Genomic DNA, 18,948 nt, shown 5'->3' with positions numbered 1-18,948 from the left:
GATCACCTTCACCCTTCAATCTTCTGAGGAAGATAAAGGGAAAGCATTGCAATTTTGGGGTGACAGACAAGCTATTCTGCTTGCCCACGGGCTCTAAAATGTTTAAAAATATAATAGTAATGAAGAATAATTGGATCTCAGACTCACACTGGAACCCTATGCTCAATGACACAGCTGTGAAGAGTCCTGTGGAGGGCGGGTGAGCAAAGAGTGGTTGGGAACACGTACACAGAGCTGGTGGGGGCAGTCCTAGGAATACCAGTCCGGCTGTTTTCACAGTACTTCTGTGTTAGCATCAATGACAGCAACTAACATGTCATTACAGTGTATACAGTGGCCCCTTCAGTAGCCACAGTGAAAATTCAACTATCAGTTAACATTTTATTCTCAATTGTTGGCTTTTTCCATAGGAAGCAAAGAGATGGTTCGGGTGATGAGGAAGAAGGGCATTGAGCATCATCCCAATTTTCGAGCAGTAAAGCATGTTCCGTTTGAGCAGTTCATTCAGTTAGTGGCACATGCTGGCTGTGTGATTGGTAACAGCAGCTGTGGTGTTCGAGAGGTGGGAGCGTTTGGAACCCCTGTCATCAATCTGGGAACACGTCAAATAGGAAGAGAAACAGGTATGTGTTTGCTGCTAAGTTCTCTGCTAAATTAACTTCCTGGGTGTTGGGTATGGTCATGTGCTTGCATCATTACAGAAGGTAAAGTCAGAGTTTAACAAGCATGTCAGTTTTATTTTTAATGGACATTATCACAGCAGGGACATTTTGACCTATCCGAATAACTTCATTGATCTGTTCCTTCTGTCCTGTTGATTTTTGTAGAAAAGCCTTTTATCCATAGTCCAACTAAAATAAATATATACAGTGGCTTCCACCTGCCAGAATAAACCACTGCACATGTTTTCTTTATGGGTGTAGGTACATGTGACAGGCATAAAACTATGCACTCTGGAATGATCCTGCAATTTTAATATACACATACACCACAACCAGCAGCAGGTATAAAAAGCAAATGTATAGTTTTTCTTCACCATCACACAGGTGCCTCAGATAAGACATGAATAACAGTTTACCCTCCTGTTCTTCTCTGTGTTGTTCTTATATGTGGGAATTACACTGGAGTTAATCAGAATTCTGTTCTCTAAGTGCTTCGCAGGCAGGATACCATATCATGACAATGTTGCTATTGACTTCAGTGGGAGCAGGTCCTAACAGAGCAATGTCAGCGTAGCATCTGCATGTAAGAAGATGACACATACAGAAGTAGGGGCACTATGTGCACATAGGTCATGTTCCTTTTGAGTAGGTGTGAGGCCTTAACACATTTTGCCAGGACACACAAGTAATTGCTTGTTCATTTCAAATTCTGTTCTCCGTTCTCTTCCCCTCCCCGCCCCCCATTATTTATCAAGTAGCTGGCATGCACTAGAATGACATTGCATATTTGATTATCTAGGCGAAAATGTTCTTCATGTTCGTGATGCTGACACACAGGACAAAATACTACAAGCTTTGCATCTCCAGTTTGGACAACAGTATCCTTGGTAAGTACATATATCCGCCCACTACTCTTTAGGGGACCAGAGAAAAGGCCCTTAGTTAGTACTGGGGTGGAGAATAGACTTCACCACATTTATCCAAGGTTAGCTCCCCACTCAAGGAAGAAATAATCATCTTAGATGTCTTACTACATACAAAGGAAAGCGGTCTGTGAATCTCAGAATCATTGTACAATGTTGGCAGCTTGGAACTCATACAGCAAAGCTCTGCTGCTTGATGTCTAGGATTCAGTGTCAACGTCTAGCATTCTTTAAGAAAAAAACAAATAATGCTGTAACCTCACGGACCATGGTTAAATGAGAGCCCAGGGCAAAAAAATGATGGTAATTCCACACTTGTGCGACCTGTAGCTGGATAGCCCTTAACCCCCTCCAGATTGCTAAAGCATCCAACACATCCTGTGGCACACTCACAGAGACTTGAAATGCATTATTATCATGGCAGATAACATGTTATAGTTATTAATAACCTTTGAGATGTGAAATATGGTGGCCTTCTATTTTATAAGTGCTTTACAGACTTGCTGTTTTACTTACACTATAATTGGTGCTTTTTTATATTACAGCTCAAAAATATATGGGGATGGTAATGCTGTCCCAAGAATTCTGAAGTTCCTCAAATCTATTGACCTCAAAGAGCCACTGCAGAAGAAGTTCTGCTTCCCTCCTGTAAAGGAGAACATCTCACAAGATATTGACCATATCCTAGAAACTCAGAGTGCCTTGGCTGTGGATCTAGGTGGAACAAATCTCCGGGTAGCGATAGTCAGTATGAAGGTAAGTACTATTCCATGCCTTTAATAATGTCTATAGACACCATGGTATTCGATGGGAAAGTACTGCATTGGGGATAGTGCAATGCAGTACTGTCCCAGGGGGAGATCCTAGGTGCGCTGATGAAGTGTGCCTGCTGCTGTGCTCCTTTATGGACTGTGCAGCTGGCCAGGTCTGCCGGCCAACGTGGAGCAAGGCAAAGCCATGATCCCACTGGCTCCTTCTGTCTGAGGGGCCATGCACCCACAGGGGAATAGGCAGGGAGCAGTTCCTGCGCTTCCCTGAGCACAGGGACTACAATTCAGCTTGTGCCTTTATATAGACCACACACAAGGGGAGAGACTCCTGGTGCCATTTTCCTCACTTCCCACACCACCCCCTCATATACCTTAGTAATGGACATGCAGAATATCTGAAAAAAAGAAAGAAACTAGACTCCAAGGATAATTCACTGAAGAAGGAACGGATAGTTCAGGTCATGTGATAGGGAGTTTTTCTCCTCTGTCACCAATGAAAACACAACTAGGCCAAAAGTTGTTACTTTCTGATGGCTGTTGGACCAACAGCAGGTGATAGTTGTTCTCCATTTGATACCTGAGAACAGGAGCCCAGCACTCTAAACCATCATCAGAATAGAAGGCAATTGGCACCCAGGCTGGAATTCTCAGAGAAACCCAGGACTGCATGAGACTAACCAACCCCTTTCTCTGCTAAAAGTGATTGTTCCAGAACACATTGAGGCATGTTGTGGGGTAGTGTGGGGAAACGTGCACCATCACAGCCTGCGTGGTAGATGTTCTGTGAATAAAAGACTTCAGTCTCCAGGGCTGTCAGCCCATCATCTTTCACCACCAAAGAATTCATGGAGCGTAGAACATTTTTCTTTGGCCTAGAGTTGCGTGGCTTGTACACAGCTAGCTCATTTAAGTGAAGTTTCCCAGAGTGGGCGGTATGCCCCTGGGGCTGGCATGAAGAACTAGCTGGGGAAGCACAAATAGGCCTCTCAGTTGTTTCCCAGAAACTTTAGCATTAATTAAAAAAAAAAAAAAAAAGTGTCTAGCTGTTCTGATTGTGAAGAAAACCTTGAAAATGTGATCCAGGCGTAACTGATGAAGAGATGTTTGCAAAAAGCCTGAAACAAGAGCTTGGAGGTGTTAACTGCCTCATTCACTTGACTGGGTACAACTCAGGCACCAATAATGATCCTTTAAATTTGGTCACTATTGTTAACGATTTCACCACTCAAAGCATCTAAGACAGGAGAGAGAGTGTTATAATGCGAAGATGTACACAATCTATTCTGATCTACTGTAAGGGTATGTCTAAGCTAAGGAGACCACACTGGCATAGCTAGGTCCCTGTAGCTACAGCGGCATAACCCTATATTGTGGATGCAGCCTACACGGACACAATGAGTTTTTCCATTAGTGTCGGAACACCACCTCCCTGAGCGATGGCAACTACGTCAACTCCTCTATCAACGTAGCACATTTACCCTGGGGTTAGGTTGGCATCGCTACAGTGCTCAGGAGTGTTTGGTTTGGTTTTGGGTTTTTTCGCACGCCTGGCAGATGTAGTTATGTCGATCTAGCCCTAAATGTAGACCAGACCTGAGTGACACCCTGTTTTTGAATATGCGTTTAACAACAGATGGCAGAGCTGAAGGTGCAGTTGGTTTAGTTTCCCTGAAGGGTGGGACTCAGTTTCTGAAAGTTTGGAAACCACTGCAAAGCCAGAACAAAGCGATTACCTTTAAAAACTTCTCTAGTTACTTTTTTTATTTGTTCCTGAAAAAACAAAAACTGGTGGAGGAAACTAAATGAAGATGAAAGGAAAATAAAACGCCATCGTTGATGTAATGCTGACATTTGAGTGAGAACCAGCACTCAAATGTCAGGAAATTCCCAAAGCTGAAGTTGCTTTGGTAACGTTAAGTCAGTCATATGGTATATATGCAGCATGGTCTATTCCTTTCCCCCTTGTTAAATGTAAACCACAGTGCAATATACTGCAACCAGAAAATACACAGGATGTGCTTTGTGACAGAGATAACATCACCAGGGCATACCTTCACTTTGAAATGTATTCACTTCTTAGTGTTTGATCTTGCAAGCTTAACATTGCATTAACTTTCGTTTTCCCCCTGCATCCACACATAATGAATGCTTCCATTGTTTTATGAGTGTTAGGTTATAAAAATCCTCCTCTCCTTCATCCCCCACACAAACAGACGTCAGAGATTACATTACTGCAAAAAAATGTTTCAAAGACTGATATTCAGAGTCAGCATTGCTGTGTAAGAAACAATATTTATAACAGATGACCTTTAAATTCTCTTAACAAGCTTGATAAGACTAATTCCTGCATCTGAATTCCAAGCATGTGTGTCTACTTAAGTTTCCTGTTGCCAGTAAAATAGCAATATTTATGACACCAAACAAACTTTTGTTTAATTGTATTTAAAACTAAAAAACACTTCCTTTTTAATCCAGCCACTGATCATGAAGCTATTTGAGTTGTCCCTTCCTCCCCTTCAGTGCTGGGACAGAGCAAAACCTCCAGCATATCACATTATGGGTTGCTGTTTGCAGCAACTTTATGACAGCCTGTGGCATATTCTGTTGCCAGCTTCAAGGTCCTTGTCTTAGATGTATGTTGTATTTCAGCTTGTAGGGCTTGATTGCAGAAACCAGTGTAGGGCGCCACATGGGTGCAAGGGGCCTGCCCACACAGATAATCTTGCAGGGTCAGGGCCTAAGACTTGTATCTTTTTTTTTCTCCCCAGTTGGAGGTAGAGCTGTGGCCTTTTGCAAATATAAAATTGTTTTTAAAGCTGACGGGTCTGTAATTTAAACAGAAGAGAAGTCATTCATTTTGCAGGGCATTTAAATAAGTGGACAGGCCTGACCGTTTTTCCCTCTTAGGGTGAAATAGTGAAGAAATATACCCAGCTCAATCCTAAAACCTATGAGGACAGAATAGGATTGATTCTCAAGATGTGTATGGAGGCTGCATCAGAAGCTGTAAATCTGAACTGCAGAATTTTGGGAGTGGGTAAGTTAATGAATATTGAATTTTTCTTCCAAGACTTTAAACACTAAATGAGATTGTTCCAGTTGTGTTAAAAAATTGATCCCAGGCATTTTCATAGCTTTTATAGTGACAGTTTTATTCCTTTATTTAGTGCATATGATAAGGGATGCTTTTTAAATGCATGTGAAAATGAGGGGCTGAAAACACAGACTAGAGTCAGCCCTCTCTGAGTAGAAACTGTGAAAGCTATCCACGAAGCTATGCCAATGCACCTCAGTCCCAACCTACAACCCCACAGTATTTCCAGAACTGGTCGTTTCCTAAGAAGAACTTGCCATTCATGCTGATTTCTGTGGCGTTTGATTCTAGGGCCATGATTCTGAATAGCACTGCCTGGCTCGTGTTGCTGAGGAGATACAGCCCTGAGGGTGGTGGGTGGCAAAGGTTGTTTTTTAACCTACCTTGACGTGGGGGCCCAGCCCCAGAATTTGGAAAGCATAAGTTAGAGCAGCCCCTGAAACTGCCACCGCTGACAGACACTTCCTACAGCTGTCTGTGGCGAATAACTTGGGTGCCAAGCCCCTTGACTCACCAGAGCAGCATAAAGAGGCCAAAACACAGTCCAGAAGGGATGCTTATGTCCACAGAGCTGGAAGGCAAGATAGTTTTTCATTTACTATTTCAATTACACTGTAGCAGAAACCCATTTTAAATTATTTTGTTTATACTGTAACCGGTCCCAGCTTCATTCTGCTTAATGACTGACTAAAAGCTTTGTTCTGAAACATTTATTTTAGTGGAAAGGATTCTGTTTAACCAGAATATTAGAACCTCATTCCATTTTGGCCAAAGACAAGTTTTGCTCTAAAACCAAAATTCTGATTAAATCACATGGTAGAAAAATATTACTGTCAACTCTTGAAAATTCTTATTTGCCATAATGAGCCTGGAAAAACTTCAGTGGTGAGTACATAAAAGCAAAAGAAGCAATGTACACGTGTGTGATCCAGATCCCTGAACTGAAGGATTACAAAAAGGCAATTTATAAATTCTTTATTGCCAGAGAGAACTTTTTTGAGAAAATTCCATCTTAACTTATTATACTACTACATTAAATAACGGAATCTTTCAGAATAACGTCAGTGAACAAAAGGTCCTGTTTGACATCTGATGTTTCATTTGGACTAAAAGTTTTCTGTACTTGGCCTCAGAGAATTAGTTTGTGCTGAAGAATTCACTTTAATATAAAACAGTTGTGAGGAGTCATTGAGAAGTCGTCATTCTTAAGAAAATAAAATGCTATTTTTCTACACATGACAATCCCAAAGAAAGAGATGTATTTTGTACTTCAGTTCAGTACTTTGTTCTCAGTCATCAAGTTCAAATGAGCCTTGATGTAACTTTGGAGCTGTTGTAATCTTAATGATGATTTTTGTTGTTTTGTCATTATTAAAATAAAATTGGAAATAAAAAAAATTCAAATAACTTGTTAGATGTGACGTGAAATCGAAAGAATTATAGAACACCTGCAAGGATGTTTTTGGGATATTCTGACTTCCATTTAAACAAATGGCAAAGGGACATTAGGGTTATTTTTCAGGTTATGGAGTGCACACTTCTGAGTTCACCTCAGCTATTCAAGTAATAATACATGCCACCCACAGCAGTAAGCTACAAGGCAAGGCCTCTTCTGCTTCTAGTATTGCAAAGTGTTTTCAAAGTTCTTATTAGATCTTCTCTTATAACCTACACAATATAAATATCATCAGTCACTTAAAAAAATAAATGCACAGTGAGCTAATTCCTGCGCAGTTACAGCTGTGTATCCTTCACTGAACTTAACTTGGTTGCATAGATGGTAACTGAGAGCAGAATTATTTGCAATGTTGGAAAAACAGGACTTACCTGAAAAGTATCCTCCAGCGCTATTTATGGTCGATGTGATGTCACCAGCACAATGCCTGCCGGGCCATCACGCCAAGATGGCTGGCCATTTGCGAACATGAAAAATGGTAACTTTTTGAAATGCCCTAAAGGGAATCGTAACTTTTTTCAGAACATATTTGTGAATCACCTTTCTGGCAGACACTGTGAACCAAATTCTGGGCTGACTTACTCCCCGTGTACTGGGAGTTCATGTGGATGTAAGTCCATGTAGAATTTACCCCTGTATCTATAACTCCTTATTTTGTACTTAAATACTGCAGTGCAAAAGATCACACATTAAGTGAGACTATCCAAGACACAGCCAGATTCAGCCCTGCTGTTATCTTACTGATGATTGACATTAGGGATGAATTTGGTCCAGCAGGACAAACAGAGACCAGGTGTAAATAGGTCCAGCACCTCTGGAAGTCTCCTGGCCAAATTCAGCAGTGACTTAAACAGTGGCAAACTTCCGACGTTGAGTGTAAGGTGGTCAGATATTAGGTGTTAGTGACCAAATGGTGTGACTTGCATGGGTGTGGCATTCAGTGGGTGTGCAAGCGACGTGTAATTTACATGCTGAAAGGGAGGAGAGATGTTAGAAATAGCATCTTATAAGATAAAAGGGTTAATTTCTCCAGTGCTGTGTGCCTTGTCATCCTGCACACCTGTGCAGTGTGTGTGTCAGATGCTACCAGATCAGAGTGGTATTGTGGTACATCCACTTCATTCAGGTGCAAATGATGACCCAAGGTGCAGGGCAGTGGAAAATCAGACCCAAAGACTGTGGGCCTGATCCTTCTCTTCCACTTGTTGTTGGCTCTGTGTGTGTGAGAGGCTGTTTTATTTTATCTCCTCCTCTTAGTTGCATTTCCTGTCACATTTCCCTTTCCTCCTCCTTGTGCAAGTTGTACTCATTTTGCACAGCTACTGAATATTAACCCAGTGCAAGCTGCACTATGTACACCTATTTTTTTGTGATGAGACTTGCACAGCTGCTTATGTCACTGCTGAATTGGACGCAGAATCATAGCTGTAATGCTGAGTTTAGTTGACTTGTCATGTGACTTTTTGTAACTTTTTTTTAATCATTATTGGACTGATTTTTCAGAGGTGCTCAACAATCAAACCACATGTGAATTTGTAATCCTGGTCTGTGGATTTCTGGGCGATACCATTTTTGGAGTGTTCTAATTAATCAAAATTAAATAAACCCTTATAATAATAGAAAGCTGTCCTGTCCCCTTTCATCCTACAACTCTCAGTAGAGGGACTGTTGCAAAGGGTAGTGTGGACGCTGATGGAAGTGAGCACTCCAGCGTTTAACAAAACCTTTGGATATTTTCCCCAAGTAGGAACTATTTAAACAAACCTGTTGGGCCTGATTCTGATGTAACTCCATTGATTTCTGTGGGTCACTCCTGACTTACATTGGTGAGAGATCAAAATCAGGCCCATTAAACTTTTAATTGGCGACTTAAATATTATTAGCTACCAAAGACCCTATTGTCCTTGCACAAATTAACTATCCTAGTGAGTTATCTTTGCTCAATATCTGACTAATGACTTTCTGCTGAACGTTACTTTCCTGTACAATGCATGAATTTATACCCGTGACTTAACTCTTAATCCTTGTATCCAGTGGTTCCTGCTATGTTACGTGTGTGAATGGATTCTGCACTGATTAAATAATGGATTTTCTGTGCCAAGCAAATCTGTTTTCTGAAGCTGCATTCCAGGGTAACCAAGTTAACTGGCTAACATAACCCCAGCAAAATACTAGTCTTAGTGTGGGTTTACAAAACAGGACATCATAAATTAATGCAGGTGCTAAACATCATTACAATTTAACAATATAAAAATTTTGCATACTGCAGCTACTTAAAATGTTACTAGCTGTTGAATTCATTGCGTATAACACTTGGCTGTTTTGGGAGTATGGTTACACATTCTGCTGTATGCATTGTACTGTGGTGAAGAAAATGTAAGTAGTAGTTTGAAAATTTTTGTAGCTTTCAAGCAATTTCTTCTGCATATCTCCATGCTGTAACAAGACATGTTCCCTCTAATTGGGTAGTTTTAGATAAGCATTTTTGTTGGCTTTCTACTACACCCAGCGCCAGTCTGTCTCTGCTGGATATGTTGGAAATCAATAATAACCTTGGCCATAAAGTATGCCTTCTCTCAGCTAAAGCCCTCTTTCATGCATAATGGGGAACATTTATATTTGGCCTTATGACCAAGTTTCAACCAGTTGGATTTGATTTAAAAAACCCACACACCATATGTATATAGTGGTGGGAACCATGTGATAAATGGATGCATGATTCTTTTCCCTACCCATTTGACTGCCTCACCTGCACTCTGCCCACTATTCCAACACTGGCAGGACTATTTTATTATTTAATTACATTACAGTCCCAACTAGCCTGCCTAATCAGTGTTAGGGCCCCATTGAACGAGGTGCCATACCTTCCAAACCTCTGAGCAGCTCCAAGCAACTTCTTTTTTTAGTATAACAGAATACCTTTGCAGAGAAATGTTTCCTCCTTCCCTTGACAGAAATGTTGAATTTGTCCCTCAGTTACACTAGTCTAAGGACCGGGGTCATCAGGAAGTATTCAGCTGTGCACCAGTGATAGGTTCATGATCCAGTACTTTGTAACGTATCAGAGCTAACAGTGGGAGCTTTATTTCATTAGGAAGATTAAAAAGAACAAACTCCATTTTCCAGTAAGATGTCAGATGTTGAAATCCAGATACTGTGATCTATGGAAGTAAAAATGCAAATTTAAGTGATTTTAGAACTTTCTGTCTTAATTATAATTATCCTGTCCATCCAAAGTCTGGGGTGTGAAATAAGAGGAATAATTTTAAAAAAATTAACCATCAAGCACTTCTAAAATAATTTTTCTGTAAAACGTGTGGCATATTCCAAACCCATGGTTAGTGGTATAAACGTTTATTTGCACTCGTTAAGGCTGACCTGTATAACTCACTCTTGTCATTGCCACTCATGAGGAATGCAGCTATTCCAAACTCATGCTGATCTCACCTTTATATCATGCCACACCCTCATGCGTTCTCTGTATAAAAGCAGTGACCAAAATGTTTATACTTGCATATCTTAAGCTAGCCACCCTAGTATTTATTTAGACACCTCAGTAAGTGGACCCACTTTCCGAGGTGCTTTGCATTCACGTTCCCACTGACGTCAGGAGTTTTCATCTGAGTATAACCATTGTCTTCTCAATATAAACTTGACTAATAACTCTTTACTCTGTGTATTGTTCTCCAGGACAAATCCCATTCAGACATGTACTTCAATACTTTACTATCCAAGTTCCACTGTTTCTCTTTCATTCATCCTAAATGTTTATTTATCCACTTTCAGCAGATTTTACTGATCGTAGAATCATAGGACTGGAAGGGACCTCAAGAGATTATCTAGTCCAGTCCCCTGCACTCATGGCAGGACTAAGTACTATCTAAACCATCCCTGACAGGGGTTTGTCTAACCTGCTCTTAAAAGTCTCCTATGATGGAGATTCCACAACCTCCCTAGGGAATTTTTTCCAGTGCTTAACCACCCTGACAATTAGGAAGTTTTTCCTTATGTCCAACCTAAACCTCCCTTGCTGCAATTTAAGCCCATTATTTCTGGTCCTATCCTCAGAGGTTAAGGAGAACAATTTTTCTCCCTCCTCCTTGTAACAACCTTTTATATACTTGAAAACAGTTATCACGTCCTCTCTGTCTTCTCTTCTCCAGACTAAACAAACCTAATTTTTTCAGTCTTCCCTCATAGGTCATGTTTTCTAGACTTTTAATCATTTTTGTTGCTCTTCTCTGGACTTTCTCCAGTTTGTTCACATCTTTCCTGAATGTAGTGACCAGAACTGGACATAATACTCCAGTTGAGGCCTAATCAGCGCAGAGTAGAGTGGAATAATTTTTTGTCATGTCTTGCTTACAACACTCTCGATAGTACATCCCAAAACTATGTTTGCTTTTTTTTGCAGTAGTGTTATACTCTTGATTCATATTTAGCTTGTGATCCACTCTGACCCCCAGATCCCTTTCTGCAGTACTCCTTCCTAGGCAGTCATTTCCAATTTTGTATGTGTGCAACAGATTGTTCCTTCCTGGATGGAGTACTTTGCATTTGTCCTTATTGAATTTCATCCTATTGACTTCAGACCATTTCTCCAGTTTGTCCAGATCATTTTGAATTTTAATACTATCCTCCAAAGCACTTGCAAGCCCTCCCAGTTTGATATCGTCCGCACACTTAATAAGTGTACTCTGTATGCCATTATCTAAATCATTGATGAAGATATTGAACAGAACCAGAACTGATCCCTGCGGGACCCCACTCGTTATGTCCTTCCAGCTTCACTGTGAACCACTGATAACTACTTTCTGGTAACGGTTTTTCCAACCAGTTTTGCACCCACCTTATAGTAGTTCCATCAAGGTTGTATTTCTCTAGTTTGTTTATGAGAAGGTCATGTGAGAAGTATCAAAAGCTTTACTAAAGTCAAGATATACCACAGCTACCACTTCTCCCCTATCCACAAGGCTTGTTACCCTGTCAAAGAAAGCTATCAGGTTGCTTTGACACGATTTGTTCTTGACAAATCCATGTTGACTGTTACTTATCACCTTATTATCTTCTAGGTGTTTGCAAATTGATTGCTTAATTATTTGCTCCATTATCTTTGCGGGTACAGAAGTTAAGCTGACTGATCTGTAATTCCCCGGGTTGTCCTTATTTCCCTTTTTATAGATTTGCCCCTTTCCAGTCCTCTGGAATCTCTCTCGTCTTCCATGACTTTTCGAAGATAATTGCTAATGGCTCAGATATCTCCTCAGTCACCTCCTTGAATTTCATCAGGCCCTGGTGACTTGAAGACATCTAACTTGTCTAAGACTTTGTCTACATTACCACTTTTGTTGGTAAAACTTCTGTCTGTCAGGATCGTGAACCCCCCCCCCCCCCCGACTTATATAAGTTTCACCAGCACAAGTGCTGGTGTGGACAGCGCTATGTCGGCAGGAGAGGCTTTCCTGCCGATATAGCTAACACTGCTCATTGGGGGTGATTTAATTATGCTGGCAGGAGAGCTGTTACATGGGAGACCTTAACAACGGCCTAGCTGTAGTGGTAAAGCTGTGCTGCTGCAAGGTCCGTAATATACACATAGCCTAAATCATTTTTAACTTGTTCTTTCCCTATTTTAGTCTCTGATTCTACCTCATTTTCACCGGCATTCACTACATTAGACGTCCAGTCGCTACTAACCTTTTTGGTGAAAACTGAAACTAAAAAAGTCATTTAGCACTTCTGCCATTTCCACATTTTCTGTTACCGTTTCCTCCCCCCCCCCCAATTGAGTAACGGGCCTACCCTCTCCTTGGTCTTCCTCTTGCTTCTCATGTATTTGTGGAATGTTTTCTTGTTACCCTTTATGTCTCTAGCTAGTTGAATCTTGTTTTGTGCCTTGGCCTTTCTAATTTTGTCTCTACATACTTGTGTTATTTGTTTATATTCATCCTTTGAAATTTGACCTCGTTTCCACTTTTTGTAGGTCTCTTTTTAGTTTCAGATTATTGACGATCTCCTGGTTAAGCCAGGGTGGTCTCTTGCCGTTCTTTCCTTCGCAGTGGGATAGTTTGCTCTTAATAATGTCTCTTTGAAAAACTGCCAACTCTCTGGAATTGTTTTTTCCCCCTAGACATGCTTCCCATGGGATCTTTCCTACCAACTCCCTGAGTTTGCTAAAGTCTGACTTCTTGAAATCCATTATCTTTATTGTGCTGTTTTCCCTCCTACCATTCCTTAGAATCATGAACTCAACCATTTCATAGTCTTTCACCTAAGCTGCCTTCCACTTCCAAATTCTCAGCCATTTCCTTCCTGTTTGTCAAAATCAAATCTAGAACAGCCTCTCCCCTAGTAACTTTCTCCACCTTCTGAAATAAAAAATTGTCTACAATACATTCCAAGAACTTGTTGGATAATCTGTGCCCTGAATTGCTGTGTTTCCAACAGATGTCTGAGTAGTTGAAGTCCCCCATCACCACCAAGTCCCGTGCTTTGGATTATTTTGTTAGTTGTTTAAAAAAAGACTCATCCACCTCTTCTTCCTGGTTAGATGGTCTGTAGTAGACCCCCTACAATGACATCACCCTTGTTTTTTACCCCTTTTATCCTTACCCAGAGACTTTCAACAAGTCTGGGTTGCTTATTTAAGATGGACAAGTCCTTGGTATTATACAGGTTTTTTTTATATATGGCTAAGAAGAGGCACAGAAGGGTTAAGCAACTTACCCAACACCGCCTAAAATAAGAAATTGAATTTTCATCTGGTTAGCTGGGACACTGAGCACATATTGATAAGGATGCTAGAATTCTGTTAGTTCTTGTTTCATATCATAACTGATGTAATATATTGCAAGTGAGGCGTAGGACTGTTTTTGTTTAGATTCAGAAATATATCATTTAGTGTTAAAAATAAAAATCCTTTTCCTCACAAGGAGCAAATAAATTGTAGTTCCAGAGTTATTTAGCCTTAGCCTTGATTTTTCTCTCGTGTGTTTTGGGGCTCAGGTATTTCTACAGGTGGACGGGTGAATCCCCGAGAAGGAATCGTGCTTCATTCCACAAAGCTCATTCAGGAGTGGAGTTCTGTTGATCTGAGGACCCCGATATCTGATGCGCTGCACTTGCCAGTCTGGGTGGACAATGATGGCAACTGTGCTGCTCTGGCAGAGAGGAAATTTGGGCATGGAAAAGGAGTGGAAAATTTTGTAACGCTAATCACTGGTACAGGTAAATGTGAACACAGAAATCAAAGCACTGAATTCCTGCTGTCTTTATGTCACAAAACAGCTGCATTAGTGGGAGCCGTCCTCCAGTTCCAACACTGTAATATAATTCCCTTCCAGCTGCAGAAAATGTAGGTCCGATCTGGAGCTGTATGTAGTAGCTAAATGAGGAGCTCAGCTTGACACATCATCCTAGTAGCACATTGTGGCACTTTGATGGTGGGTCTGACATACTTGTTTGATTAAAAAGATATGGACCATTTACACGGGTGTCAGTCACCTCAGCTGAAGAATCCTCACTTGTTAAAAACAACAACAACAACAAAAAGCCCAATCCAAACCATACTTGCATATGCATGGCTAGTATGTCTCTGCTAGTGTAGACTAGATGTTAAAAGACATAATCTGGGCTGATCTTGAGCTAATGAACCTGACTTCACACATCCAATATCACCACCGCTGCATTGCGACATCCAGGCCTGCCCACTGCCATCCGAAATAGCGAGGGAAGAATGCTAATGAATAATAAACAATAGTTTGTAATGCAAACCACAATTTTATACTAGATCTAGGACAAGAATTCTAGATGCACCACATCTGAAGGATGTGATTTACTTTTAGTATTTACAAGTTTTGATAAGATTTTGCTTCTTAAGCATGAATTAAATATTTGTTTCATGCATAAAGAATTTAGGACTACTATGACAGGAATTATAAACTCGCAGGCTGAGACATAATGTCTACATGTGCCCCTCAATAACCCTCTTTGACTAAATATCTCATGAATAAATTATACCATGACATGACCAATGAACTATGCATTATATGTGTAAGTTCACCTTACCATCCAGGGGCTGGGGAGACTTATGCATTTACTTGCACCAAGTGCATTAAGCAGAGAAGAGATTTGTAATGACTACTCCTTTATTTGGTCCTAATACAGTGATGCACAGATACATGTATTTAACTCCTTCCCTTTTAAGATAAGGACATGTAAGTGCCCTGCTGAATCAAGGCCATTATGTTACTGTTCTTTTACTATCAGAAATTTGTATATGCTTATAGGAATTGGAGGTGGAATCATTCATCAACATGAATTGATCCATGGAAGTTCCTTTTGTGCTGCTGAACTTGGACACATTGTGGTGTCTCTAGAAGGACCGGAGTGCCTATGTGGGAGCCATGGATGTATAGAAGCATATGCCTCTGGAATAGCCTTGCAGAGAGAAGCTAAAAAACTACATGATGGTAGGTGTATTTTTTACCCTCTTTTTAATGTAATTGTTCAATCTTCTATAATGCAGCAATCAAATGCAAAGAGCGTCCAGCCTAAAATGGCATTTTAGGCATGCCACTGGGGCAGCCTTAAAAGTTACCTTCCTTTTTACAGTTCAGTAACATAGATTCACACACCCTGTTGTATCGTTATTCCAACTGCAGATTTGTTATTAATGTTTCCCTCCGGGCTTTCTCTTTACCCCAAACAGAGGATCTGTTGTTAGTGGGCGGAATGTCAGTGAAGACGGAAGAGACCATTAGTGCTGTGCATCTCATTCAAGCAGCTAAACTTGGGAATGCAAAGGCTGACAGCATTCTCAGAACAGGTAAGAACCTAGACCTAGGGTGGGAAGCCCACTTAGAACGAGAGAGAAATTCCCAGAGCTGTAGAATTGGTATTTCACCACAGCAGGCCAAATCCTCAGCGCAGCTGTGATGGTTTCTACAGAACTACACTTGAGTGAGGGATCTGGCCCTTTAAGCGTGGCAATCATGGATAGGAGCGGTACCAATGACTAGTGGGGAATTGTGAAGAGAATGGGCTAGTGATCCTGTCCTGTCTCCAACAAACTGTATTCTAGGACCGTGTTAGAGACTTGGTTAAACAGATTACAGATTGCATGGTCATGGGACCCTTCGCTATTTCTTTTGGGATTTCCTGCTCCAGGGGATTAGAATATTAAAACATCATGCTTTTCCTTTTCTTGTGGCAAGCAAAATAGCTCTGGCTTCACACTGAAAAAAAGGTCAGGTTCTGATAATTCAGTATTGGTATGAGAAATTATGGGACACTTCAGTGATGGGCCAATAAATATATATGCTAGGCAGCCAAAATGAAATGGTTTCTATGAAGCGTTGTTCCAGTTTATACAATACTTTACAATGCACAGTTTTTCTGAGTTTTCAAAAGAAGCATTAAATATAACCAGTTTCCTTACAGGTTTCAGAGTAGCAGCCGTGTTAGTCTGTATCCGCAAAAAGAACAGGAGTACTTGTGACACCTTAGAGACTAACAAATTTATTTGAGCATAAGCTTTCGTGGGCTACAGCCCACTTCATCGGATGCATAGACTGGAACATACAGCAAGAAGATATTTAAGAAGTTTCCTTACGTGTAACCAATATAGCAGAAGGAGGTAGAATAGCATTTTCTTTCCTTTGTTTCCCCAAGCACAGCAATATGTGTTGACTTACCTCTCTCATCTATATCATGATATAACGTTACCTGGCTATAAACCATTGAATTTTTCTTTTACTCTCGAAAGAAAAGAGGATGATGAGCCCAAGTGTCCCAGCTAGCTGTCCTAGTATTATACACTAATACTTTCTCTCAAGAAAAGGAATACATTCTGTTGTAATTCTAGTGTTCTGGGCAGAAAATCATAAACGTCTGTCATATGGAATTAAAAGCTTTCCTGACCACAGTATTAATTACTCCTGAGGGAATTCTGCACCAAAAAAGTTAAAAATTCTGCTCACAATATTTTTTAAATTCTGCAAATTTCATTTTGTCAATAAATAAATGTGGAGGCTCCAGCATGGCAGGGAGGAGCACAGGCCACTGGCTGCACAGAGGTGGGAGATCACCCTGCAGGGCCGTTCCCCCCCCCCCCTCCTTGGAACATGGACTTGGCAGTGAGATTGCACCTGACTCTGAGACAGCGCAAGGGCCGGGCCTGCCCCAGAAACACCCCGGAGCCCTGCCCCTCCATGCCTGGCACACCAGGATCCAAGTGTGGAGGGGCTTAGTATGGGGAGATCCAGGTGTGGAGTGAGAGGATTCTGTGTGGCCCAATCTCAATGCACAGGGGCTCATTGGGGTGTTCCGGGTGCAGGGGCAATGGGACGCTGCAGTGGGGTCCAGATGAAGGTGGTTGGGGCTCAACAGGTTTTGTCAAGGTGTGGGGGGATGGGGCTCAGAAGGTGGGGTCTGGGTGTAAGGGGCTCAGTGGGGGGTTGGGTGCTGGGGGAGTAGGGCTTAGTGGGGTTTGGGTCCAGGTACCGCTGTTTGGGACTCAGTGTGGTGGGGGTTTGGGTGCAGGGGGCTCGTCAGGGTGTGTGGGGTGGTCTGGGTGCAGGGGTGGGGGTCCTGATGCAAGGGGTGAGGCTTGGTGGGATGAGGGTTCAGGTGTACGGTGACCAGATAGCAAGTGTGAAAAATCGGGACAGGGGGTGGGGGGTAATAGGCACCTATATAAGAAAAAGCCCCGAATATCGGGACTGTCCCTATAAAATCGGGACATCTGGTAATCTTATGTAGGGGACTCATGGGGGGTGTCTTGGTGCAGAGGGGGTGATGCTCGTCAGGGAGGTCTGGGTATAGGAGGGTCTGGATGCACCAGAGTTGGGCGGACCAGGGAGCAGCTCCCCATACAGTGACCCCTCCCACTGTGGCTGAGAAGCGATGGGGGCGGGAAGCGGGGGGGGGTGTGTGGAGCTTCCTGCAGCCTGGAGAGGTTTCTGGGGGTGGGTCCTTGCAGGGAAAGAGGAGTTGAGACTGGCCCAGCATAGGAGCCACCGGCCGAGGTGTCCCTAGCCCTGCCCCTGTCCCCACTCCCTCCCCCACAGTGATTTACCTTTCCACCGGCTGCTCTGGGCTCCCGAAACAACATGCCCGCACTGCTGGAGAGAGGTGCGTGACTGCTCCTGCAGTTTCCCTTTGCTTCCCTGTCAGAAAGTCATTTTTCTGCGGGGAAGCAAAGAAATCTGTGGGGGACATAAATTCTGTGCACATGCAGTGGCGCAGAATTCCCCCAGGAGTAATTAATGTGTTTAGAGACACTAGGTCAGACCCTAATGTTCAGATTCTTCTGTGATATTGTCTTTTTGCTGTAATGGCTCTTTCCTTTGTTTTCACAGCTGGGACAGCTCTAGGCCTTGGCGTAGTGAATATCCTGCACACCATGAACCCCTCTCTAGTGATCCTTTCTGGAGTTTTAGCAGGCCATTACGTTAACATCGTCAAAGACGTGATCCGTCGGCAGGCTTTGTTCTCTGCTGAGACAGTGGATGTAGTTGTCTCAAATCTGGCGGACCCTGCTCTGCTTGGAGCTGCTAGCCTGGTGCTAGATTACAGTACACGCCGAATATACTAGGTACCTGGGGAAGTTCCAGAAATGCACAGTCCAGCTGTATAACTGTTCTGGAGGGTGGAGGAAATACTGTGCCCAAAGTATTTCCTGCTGACCATCAGCTTTATCTTCTGTAGTAAAGCAGACTAGTGTTTTAGGTAGTTAGTTACTACTTCAGTATTTCCTTATTGTAGTAATACCTCTTTGTATTTTTTTCTACATTTTAGCCAAGTTCAGATGAAGTAATGTGCATTTCCATTTTTTTGTTCACCTCTGTAGCTTGGGAGCTCAAGTGTTGCTTAAGCGATGCTAGAAAGACTTATCCATAAGCACATTCCAGTGTTCTCCCGGGATATATTTGGTGAGGTGTGCCAAGTTCTAGACAACACTTGGGAACCTTGGTCCTGTCTCGTAACTGTGTGAAACTAGAAAAGCCTGCAGACAAGGACTGGTTTGTCTGACTCAGCTTTG

At 42.0% G+C, this 18,948-nt stretch overlaps 1 protein-coding gene across 3 annotated transcripts in view; it reads left to right on the top strand.

The window, feature by feature from the left end:
• Window positions 1–18,501, top strand: part of GNE (glucosamine (UDP-N-acetyl)-2-epimerase/N-acetylmannosamine kinase) — a 33,369-nt gene extending 14,868 nt beyond the window's left edge. For 2 of the 3 annotated variants that reach the window (XM_065406503.1, XM_065406504.1), the window contains 8 exons: window positions 411–623; window positions 1,462–1,549; window positions 2,131–2,341; window positions 5,263–5,392; window positions 13,911–14,132; window positions 15,194–15,376; window positions 15,616–15,732; window positions 18,266–18,501. In XM_065406503.1, coding sequence (XP_065262575.1) covers window positions 411–623; window positions 1,462–1,549; window positions 2,131–2,341; window positions 5,263–5,392; window positions 13,911–14,132; window positions 15,194–15,376; window positions 15,616–15,732; window positions 18,266–18,501 — 1,400 coding nt within the window. The remainder of the gene's footprint in view (window positions 1–410; window positions 624–1,461; window positions 1,550–2,130; window positions 2,342–5,262; window positions 5,393–13,910; window positions 14,133–15,193; window positions 15,377–15,615; window positions 15,733–18,265) is intronic. The other variant, XM_065406505.1, reaches the window with a different exon arrangement.
• The last annotated feature ends 447 nt before the right edge of the window (window positions 18,502–18,948 follow it).

This window comes from Emys orbicularis, chromosome 6 (genome assembly GCF_028017835.1).
Source record: "Emys orbicularis isolate rEmyOrb1 chromosome 6, rEmyOrb1.hap1, whole genome shotgun sequence".
Lineage (NCBI taxonomy): Eukaryota > Metazoa > Chordata > Testudines > Emydidae > Emys > Emys orbicularis.
The sequence above is the reverse complement of the archived record's forward strand: the minus strand, read 5'-3'. Positions and strand labels throughout refer to the sequence as shown.